The following is a 10,058-nucleotide window of genomic DNA, read 5'->3' on the forward strand; positions in this document are numbered from 1 at the left end:
AGCTAGACACCCATCGAACTTGTCAGAGAGGAAATCGAAAGAAGAATTCTGATGAGCTGGTTTCAACAGGTAGTGCCCCAAATAACTTGTCACTATTATCCATTTGTTTAACACCCAGATAAGAAACCACTTTAACCTTTCTACAATCTTCAACTCATTTACTGAATAACACAGCAGATTTGCTCATATTTGCACTTTGACCAGACCAAGCAGCGTAAATGTTAAGAACATCCATGAAGGTTTTCACTGTCTGGGTGCCAAATAGATGTGAGACAGCAGGGGCATATTTATAAATTTTATACCCATTATACAAGGCATTGTTCTCCAAAGTCCTCATCAGTCAGGATAGCCCCTGAAAGCATAGAATAAATAGATACAGCAATAAAGGGCATCCCTGACGTAATCCCCTGCCACTATTAAAATGACCTTCCACTTGATCATTTACAATAGTAGATATACAACTCATAATTAACTCATGGGTTCTACCTACTATGACAAAAGTCCTAAGACAATGACTTAGAAACCTCCAGCACACCTTGTCGTAAGCTTTACTAATATCGATCTTGAGAGCAAAAGCACCTGTGACAGATTTAGAGTTTGCCATAGAGTGTAAAATCTCTTTGGCAGCCACTATATTGTCGATAATTAATCTGCCGGATATAAATATGTATCAAAACAGGCAGGCTACTGACGTTTCTTGAGGCCTTGGTCTAAAAAAAAATAAAAATAATAAGAATATAGCCACACGTGTGAGTACTGACCTTTGTATTCCTTGAACCCTCACATTTCTGAAACGCAATTTGTGAGCTCTTCCTTCGATTTCTCTCTACTCACTCTTCAAGGTATTCTTCTTTCTCAGTTTTCCTCCATTACTTGTTTATTCTCACTTATTGAATGTTATTATTATGATTTTTCGGTATCTTTTTGGGGTTTTTCATTGATTTTCAATTTTTTCACTCAGAATCTGAATTTAATTATAGATCGATTTTAGTAAATTTCATTGATTTTAGTTGTAGATTTAATCTGGGTGTTTGTTTATAGATCGATTCATGTAATTTAGTTTGTGTAAGAACAAATTCAGCTAAGGGGACTTTGTTTTATACGCTGAAGTTAAAGAAAATCTCTGAATGACATTGGTGCTGTTTTTGTTGTTGTGTCTTAATGCTGAAATATATATTTTAAAGCTCGGATTCTAAATGACTATAGATTTGGTTCTCTTTTGTACAAATGGCTAGTTCTGATAACGCAAAATGAAACACCTCAACTATTTAGCCAAATTGGAGCAATGCTATGATATTAGAGTTGGGAATTGATTGCTCATAGTCCAAACACATATCAATACGCCTGTCTGTTTGATAATTTAAATGTCAGTGGTATAATCTGTGTTTGTTAGGAAGTCCCTCTTTATGTCATCATTGAACTTACCATGTCTTGATGCTGAAACAACACCATGGGGAAACACAAACTTGATTATGCTGTCTTCAAAGTGTGAGCCAGTTTGTATTCGTTTAACATGTTGTCTTTTATATCTCAGATTACATCTGTTGCAGTGTTCTTAATGTAGTGGTGTTTTGACAAATTTGTGTCTACTGATACCGCCTGTCTCTTTGATTCTGGTACCCTTAGGTTGTGTATTGATATTACTTGCTTAGTTATGACCTTTTCCCTGTTTTTGATTTTCTTGGTTGCGCTGTCTGTTTGCTTAAGCATTTTAGTTTTCTTTGGTTATTGTGATTTAGTTTTTGTTATATGCTTCTGCAATTTGCGAGAATTCATATAGTTTATAATTTTTCCCTCTAAAACAGGCAAAATCAAGCTCCTGGCAAGGAAAAAGAAGATTAACTTTAGAAATGAATTCAGTAGCAAAGAATGTATGCAACATCTTCAGGAACCTTAATTTTGGTGGAAATAATCCAAGTCCATTGTTGAGTTCACTTCAACAATGGAGAGGAATCAAAGTTAGAGTAAGAGGTGGAAATGTAGAACAAGCTTTACAGATTATGCAGAGAAAAATGACATCAACTGGGATGGAGAGATTGCTAAAGCGTCAAGGTCAGCAAACTACTCACATTAAGAACTCAGAGAAGAAAGTATTAGCTAGAAAGAATCTCGATCGCAGACTTAAATCACAAGATTTAGCTCGCAAACTGAACTTCATCCTTCTCAAGAAAATCAGGTAAATAAACCCTCGATCATTGATTTCATTCTCATGTTTATTAGACCTTAGGTAGAATTAAGAAATGTACGTTTAAAAAACCCGTAGAAATGAGCTTCATTGGTAATCACTGTTTAAAATATGTTGTAGATCGAGCGATTGAATGGAGGATATGTTGAAGAGTACAATCGAAGGTGCTGAATTCTTGAATCAAGTTGGGTGTACAGAAATTCCACCGTTTTTCCTTCTCTGTGATTGCTCTGAGAAGAGTTTTACTGTCTTGAATTATCCAAGTATTTGTTCAGAGTTATTAATTTTTAGACGTTACGAATAATTGTTTAAAGATTTTCACTTTCTTGAGCTCTGTGGAAATGGAATATTCCTGGTGTTCAAAAATTTATAGTTTTTGTTTCGCCTTTTCTGATAATGTTTAGATGAGAATTGTGAGAGAAGTGATTCTGCAAGAGAAGCAGTAACTTTCAGGCTGACTAGTAACTTCCATACAAGCGATATTGGCATCAGCAACACTGGACAGACTGGATTATGGAAGGAAAATGTAAAAACTTTCACTACTTTACTACTGTATACAAAAAATCAACATCTCATGATACTGTGAGCATTACATAAATACAATTCAGTTCGTGTTACATAATATATACCACAAACAATACAGAAATAAAAAAACCGAAACCAAAGTAGTGTATCTGTCTTCGGAATCTACATTAATGCTTATAGTACTGATTCGGAGAACCATTATTTTCTTACTATCTTTTCTGGAAGTTAAGTGTTCTGATGGCGAAGGCGAAGACAAAAGCAAAGAACACATTGATGCCAACAATAACAACTGCAACCACTGGTAGGAAGCTATTTTTAAATCCAAAGTAACTATTTAAAAATTGTTCTACAGTTTCCTGTGTTTCGAGCGGGGTTTGTATATCTCCAAACTGTGTAACGACTAGTCCGTATAATGACCAAGCGACGGGGCATGCCCAGTAATACCATCTCCACCAAATAGCCATTCTCTGCAACAATACAATAATAAGACATTAGCTACTCAAACTCGTTAACTGTCAAATAAAAAGCTGTTGCTTCAACGAATGTAAATAAGCTGCAACATACCGGTCTTGGGATAACGAAACCAGAGAACAGATTCCATAAACCGTAGAAAGCAGAACCAATTATAGCGGCGATGTTGTGGTTAGGAGTTATAGCCACGGTCATCATCCCATAGTATGTGAAGTATAACATTGAGAAGAACGTAAAGAATAAATACCAAAAGTATTTCTCAGTTGTCCATTCAAACCCAATCATGGAATACACAAGAAGTGAATAAATGATTGACTGAATAAGGACATACGGGATCTCAATTACAATCTGCACATAAATAAGAAGGGATTTCAGTAGAGAATTAAACAAGAAATCATTCCAACAAACCTTTGCAACGCTAAAGTTTAAAAGAACATAACCAATATGAAACTTTTGGTAAATTTTCCGAATAGTAAACTAGTAGTTACCTGTCCAAAGGCATAAGGCAAGGCAGAATACATTCCAGCTGCTCTTTCTCTATAAAAGACCGTTCGTTCAACAGCAACTAGTGGCTGAACTGAGGATGTATTTTGCACACCGAGAAAGAGAACAGCAGCATACATAGAACCCATAGCATTAAACAGATCTTGTGTCCTATCCCTGCAATTTCGAAATGATGGAAATAAGGAGACAAAAAAACAAAAACTGCATAGAGTCGGTGGCATTCATATTTATATAAAATGACTTACGTCTTGGTCCCAAGACCCCAGAAAATTGTACCGAACATCAACCCGATGACGGTTGTAAAAAAGAATCTCACTGCATTATATTGAGGATTTCTCCAGTATGACCAATATTGTTTCCACAGGCAAGCTGAGCATTGACTGAAGAAGGATCTTGAGTACTGAGTTGGGAAAAAAAGGTCTTTTGTACCAGGAGGAGGGACACTTAGATCCTTGATGAGCTGTTTGTTCCTCCTAAGAATAGACCATAGATCATTAGTAAAATTTAGAGCAAACACATTTCAGCTTCATTTTAGACATTTCAAACAAGCGAAGAAAGTAACCCTACCTATAAAGTTCCGAGTTTTGGTATAATTCAGTGAAGTTAACACCTAGGCCACTTTCTTGTCCAGCTGAAGTAACCTCCAACATCCATGTTGCTGGATTATACCTATCTTTAATTTTACTGACCCCTTCGATTCCCTGGATGAGATGCAATACAGTCTTATCAGTGGTTGTCTATATAGTATCTGAAGGTCTATGAGAGTAGAACCATTTCATTATTGGTTTTGATTGTTTAACATAGCCTCACCTCAAAGTAACTGATCAGATGGCAAGAATGGCGACCCAATGGACCAACGTATATTTCCTCCCCTCCCCGCTTCATTAGGAACAACTGTGACACCAATTAATCTTTTTAGCATGTTATGACGGTGTATATAGTAGTGTTACAATTCTTACATCTTTCTGTCTGACTTACCTCATCGAAAGCTTCAAATATATCAATACTGGGTTGGTGAATGGTGCACACAACAGTTCTTCCTGTATCAACAGTGTTCCTCACTGCTCTCATCACAATGGCTGCTGCCCTCGCATCAAGCCCAGATGTTGGTTCATCCATAAAAATTATAGATGGGTTTGCAACAAGCTCAACTGCAATGGTTAACCTCTTCCTCTGTTCAGTTGAGAGACCATTCACACCGGGCAGCCCAACCAATGCTCCCCGCAACGGAGTCAGTTCTACTAACTCCATAACTTCTTCAACGAACATCTGCAAACATAATTAGTTTTTCCTGTTAGATTGTTCCCAAGCAAAGCCACGGAGAGCATTGAAAACCGGTTATATTTTCCTCAGATTCAAACTGCCTGACCTTTCTTGTCGCAGGATCAACATCATTAGGTAACCGAAGCCAAGCAGAATACGTAATTGACTCATAGACAGTCACAAAGGGAGAATGAATATCGTTCTGTTCACAGTATCCAGAAATACGAGCGAACGTTTCTTGTTTCTTTGGGTAGCCAGATATTGTGATGCTTCCTTCAATATATCCACCAGTTTTTCTTCCTGCCAAGACATCCATAAGAGTAGTCTTACCAGCACCACTAACACCCATCAAAGCTGTAAGAACTCCGGGCCTAAAAGCTCCACTGACACCCTTAAGGAGCTCCAACCTATCTTCGGTGACTCCTTGAGCTTTCATTTCCTGAAAAAAAAGTTCGACGAATATTTTATAAATTACCCAACTTTATCAAGTAATGGAACTGTAATTTGCTAAGACATAATCTCTTAACCAAATTATATGTTTTTGAAGCTTAATATTTACCGCTGGCATGTCGACCGCATATGTAATGTCGTCAAAAGTGATAGAATGAGGTTGAAATGGAAGTACCATTCCACGTTTTCTGTTCGGATTAGCATCATCAGATACATTTGATGACATACTTCTCTTTATCTCTTCACTCCTTTCTGCATTTTTATTATATTCACTCAGTTGAACCTCTAAACTCTAAAGCATAAATTTACTAAAACTAAAAAAGCTTTACAAATAAAATACCTCTACTTCGACGGCTTGTTGAGCTCTTTTTCCTAGATAATGAGCCCATCTCTTCTCCTGTTTGTTCAGATTGTGGATCTTCAGCTACAGCCTGAACCTGTGCAAATGCTGCATATATTTGACAAAACATTATACAATGCCACCCCAGTTTGAAAGACTAGAAGAAAAATGGAAAAATGATGCAATATACTTACGGCTTAGATAAGTAAGTGCCAGAGTGAAAAACACGTTTAATAAGAGAACATATCCGAACAACGCCCCTACTCCAATCCAGTACCAATATGGTCCTGTATAGAATCCACGTGATTTCAAAACAGCAGTTCCCAGTCTCTCTGCAACACCGGGAACACCGGGAAGAGTCTGCAAATGAAAAGAAAAACAAAATCTTAGCTGATCTTATTTCGGTCCAACTTTTAAAGTCCATTTTGTCTTCTATTAGTGAACTGAAACACATACCTTGTCCCAACTATGCCCAAGCAACTCGTTAACTGCAAGTCCATTCATTCCATACATCAATGGAGATATCCAATATCCCCATATCCACCATTTTTTTACATTTACTGGAGCAAACAGAACAAGATCAGATATAATCAAAATTCAAAAGTAGAAACAGAAGGCTGTATAGTAGAGCCAAAATCAAGTTTCCAGCTCGAGTAAGATTACCTCGTGACAAAATGAAACCACTGAAAGCCAAAAGAATGACTAACACAAACGAGGCAACTGTATTTGCAACAACCATGTTTCTCCCAAGTCCTGCAACTGTTCTGAATAGTCCTGAAGCCACCTGGTGAAGAAACAGGAGCAGAAAGAACTGTCTAAACAGCCTGCAGAACAAAAATTTAGTTTCATTGTTAGGACTACAAAATTTCGAACAGAACTTCAAAGACCAAATTGTAACAAATAAGAGTCTAGGATCACTGTTGGAGTTCATTACCTTTCAACGTTTGGGTCGAATCCAATTACATAGTAAGTGACAAAGACCCACACAAAAACTTCTGCAATTGTCACAGGAATTTTGAGGATCCATGTAGGAATAGCATAAGCCCATGCTGGAAAGAAAAGCAGGTCTCTTTGCTTGTAAAAGACGGGAAGCTTTACAACAGTCATTGCAAGTTCCGAAAATCCGTTAAACAAAATCACTGTCAGACCAAAGAACAGCGCTCCCAGATAAACTCCACCATCATTAATGGTGTCTTTGTTCAATTCAGTACGCAAGAAGAGTGTCATTCCTATTACAGCTGTTATCAGAAGCTGAAAACAGAAATATAACAATGTTAAACTAATAATCACAAGTTTTCAACTTAAGAAGAAAATGCTCGTGGAACTAGTTAGTAACTCACTTGAAACAATTTGAAGATGTAAACGAACGAATTCCTCTTCATCAATAAATACTCTCTTGCAGTACAAGCTTTCAGAAGTTCCTTCTTGCTAATTCCGTATCTCTCTGTTGTTAAAGCAGCCGGGTGGCTCTTTGCTTTGTTGAAAGGAGTGGCTAGTTCGTCGCCTAATTGTCGACCAACATGAAACGACTGGAAAGCCTCAGCAAAATCTTTCACTGGAATAAAAGTATAAGGCTCATCTTTACGCGCCCAGTACTGTCTCTGATCTTTTTTCGATGTCACCTACAAGATTTGAAGCCCATATATTAGGTTTGACAAGAAACACAAGATTATAGACGTAACGGAAAGAAAAGGAAGAAATTTACTTCTTGCAAGAAGTCTGCAACTCCTTTCCTCTCTGGACATTTGAAGCCCATAGATTCAAAAAAATCAAGAACATTTTCACGGGGACCCTGGTAAACAATCTGCTGATCCGAGATTAGAATAATGTCATCGAACAGATCATATGTTTCTGGTGCTGGCTGAAGAAGAGAGATCACAGCAGTTCCATTCATAATATGGATGGTTTGCCTAATTGAATTCACAATCTGAAATGTCGTCGAACTGTCTAGACCAGTAGATATCTCGTCCATGAACAATGCCCTTGCAGGTCCAACCAGCATTTCCCCTACAAGAAAGAATTGAATTTCAAAATTTGTTTTGAAGTTGTATTCAATCTACTGCTACAAATACTAGGTGTCCATTTCGGACTTGGATGATCATATGAGTTTTTCTACCTGTTGTAACACGCTTCTTTTGGCCACCAGAGACACCCCTCACCATTTCATCACCCAGCATGGTATCAGCACAAATTTCCAGCCCCAAAATCTAACATTTTCAATCACAAATGAAAACTAAATAAATAAGAACTTTGCGTAAATAGATCTCGTTCCTTAATAACCATGATGGTTTCGCAGTGATATACCTTTAAAATATAGTCTGTGACCACACTTGCTTCTTGCCCTTCCAATGCTGCTGACTGTTTCATGAAGTATATTCAGCTTACCATACAAGAAAATGTTCACCTTCCAGCACTGTTAAATAACTCCACAACAGGCGAAGAATCACTCACCTTCATGTAGACATCAATATCCGGATCAGGTTTGATATTTGCTGCTTTTTCTCTTCTTGATAGTTCAGTCAACATATCTGCAATTTTAACAAAAGTTATATACCTTCGACTCAAATGATGCAAAAACTCCTCTATTCCAAAATCCACCATTACTTGAAAACTTACCATAACCGGTTCCAGCTCCTTGACATCTCGCCGAAAAAGCCAAGGTTTCTCTGACAGTCATTTCTCCGATATGAAGATCATATTGACTGATATATGCTGATGTTCTTTGAGGAACAAACTCATCCATTTCATGCCCATTATAAGTCACTTTCCCAGATACCTATAACATACAGTAAAGAAAACCCCATTTCATTTCTCGAGCACAAAGACATAATCTTACAACCTAAATCTCACCCATGAAACCAAAACAAACCACAAATTCTCATTACCTTAAGATTTCTATCAAGCTTCCCAGCTAAAGCCAAGAGTAGAGTAGTCTTTCCAGAACTTGGTGGTCCTAATAGCAGTGTCAGTCTACAAAAGCCAAACCAACAAAATTCAGACTATTCATTGATAAATTCTAAAACCCCCCAAAAATAAATTTGGATTGTTAATTACTGCAATTATAAGTACCTGCAAGGCTTGATGATTCCACTAATATCATTCAGGATTCTAATGGGTTTCTGTCTACTTGGCAGAATATGTAGAAAACTCAAAAAACCCTGCCAAAATGAACCCAAAATGAGAAATTTCAGAACCCAGACACAAAAAAGGGAACTACACAAATCAAAAACACTTGCAAAGAATATTTTTTTTACCTCTACATAATTTGCAGCATAGTTGAGAATTGTTGGTAAAGCTCTGCCACCAATATAAGCTTCTGCATCTATAGTTAGATGCTCATACCTTACTTCAATTGTTGGAATGTCAATTCCAACTCTGAAAATCCCAACAAGAAAAAAAAACTCAAAAAATGGATCCAAAATCACAAAAACTGATAAAAAATAGAGTGATAAGCAACAATTTACCTATCAATTCGATTTTTGAGTTTAAGCAAAAACTTCTCATTATCTTCTTCAGCAACTCTCAATAATCTCTCAATTAACTGCTTTTTCTCTTGAAACCCAAGATTCTGAATATCAATTTCTTTAGTTTCAACACCATCTTGTCCAGTTAGAATCCCTTTTCTTATACGATTATAAGTTGGTAGTTTCTCCAAAGCAGCCCATTTTAATGCTTCTTCATCATCTTCATCTCTAGATGATCTTGAAAACACTTCACCTGAATTATTCCTCCATATTGATGAACTATTCCTTCTTAAACTTGCTACTCTGTAAACCTCTCCACTGTCCATCATCACTCCCCAAAACAGCAAACAACACTATTTCCTAAACCCCAATTCCAATTCCAAAATCTAAATCCAAACCCCTTTTTCACCAAAGGTGTGAATTTTTTTTTCTAAAGTCTGGGGGTTCTTTACTTTGTTCTTACTCCTTGTGTTTTTCTTTTGTCTCTTGACTAATTAGAGAAAGAGATGTGCAAAGGAAGTAGCTTTTCTATATTTTCTGTACACATACATTTATAGTCAAGAGATGTGTTGATCAATGGAGAGAAGAGACTGCAATGAATAGGCTCTAGCTAGCTTTGAAATTGAATACAGAAGATAAGACTTCTAGATTGAATTCATTTTTTAGTATTATTATTACAATGAAGAATTGAATTTTTAAAAAGTTTGACAGTCAAATTCAAATCTCTTGATTGGGTCTTGATCACGGTGTTCTTGATTGACTATTGATTTTCTTCCAACTTTCAAAGTTTACACGACAAAGTTTTTGATGTCAGCAAAAAGATGGACCGAAACTACCATGTCAGATTATATGTCTC

General features: G+C 36.8%; 1 protein-coding gene and 1 long non-coding RNA gene across 3 annotated transcripts; one reads left to right on the plus strand and one right to left on the minus strand.

Annotated features, from left to right (window-relative positions):
* Positions 1 to 629: 629 nt before the first annotated feature.
* LOC113355620 lies at positions 630 to 2,576 on the plus strand. Its single transcript, XR_003362489.1, has 3 exons — positions 630 to 842; positions 1,806 to 2,176; positions 2,306 to 2,576. It is a non-coding gene; the product is annotated as an uncharacterized LOC113355620 (long non-coding RNA).
* A 134-nt stretch (positions 2,577 to 2,710) lies between these two features.
* Positions 2,711 to 9,812, minus strand: LOC113355618 (pleiotropic drug resistance protein 1-like). 2 transcript variants are annotated; one of them, XM_026598524.1, is made up of 24 exons: positions 9,203 to 9,811; positions 8,993 to 9,113; positions 8,808 to 8,896; positions 8,624 to 8,708; positions 8,355 to 8,514; positions 8,190 to 8,266; positions 8,043 to 8,096; positions 7,855 to 7,945; positions 7,444 to 7,745; positions 7,079 to 7,360; positions 6,673 to 6,989; positions 6,402 to 6,562; positions 6,195 to 6,298; positions 5,933 to 6,098; positions 5,739 to 5,846; positions 5,508 to 5,650; positions 5,055 to 5,387; positions 4,664 to 4,954; positions 4,496 to 4,579; positions 4,253 to 4,386; positions 3,931 to 4,158; positions 3,670 to 3,841; positions 3,275 to 3,529; positions 2,711 to 3,177 (listed from the first exon to the last, which is right to left on the minus strand). In XM_026598524.1, exons 1-24 carry the CDS (start codon positions 9,529 to 9,531, stop codon positions 2,920 to 2,922), a joined length of 4,344 nt encoding a protein of 1,447 aa, XP_026454309.1. In that variant the 5' UTR covers positions 9,532 to 9,811; the 3' UTR covers positions 2,711 to 2,919. The 2 variants fall into 2 exon arrangements, with proteins under 2 accessions (XP_026454309.1, XP_026454308.1); XM_026598523.1 differs by having other exon boundaries at positions 8,808 to 9,113; positions 9,203 to 9,812.
* Positions 9,813 to 10,058: the final 246 nt, after the last annotated feature.

This window comes from Papaver somniferum, chromosome 3 (assembly GCF_003573695.1).
Source record: "Papaver somniferum cultivar HN1 chromosome 3, ASM357369v1, whole genome shotgun sequence".
Taxonomy (NCBI): Eukaryota; Viridiplantae; Streptophyta; class Magnoliopsida; order Ranunculales; family Papaveraceae; genus Papaver; species Papaver somniferum.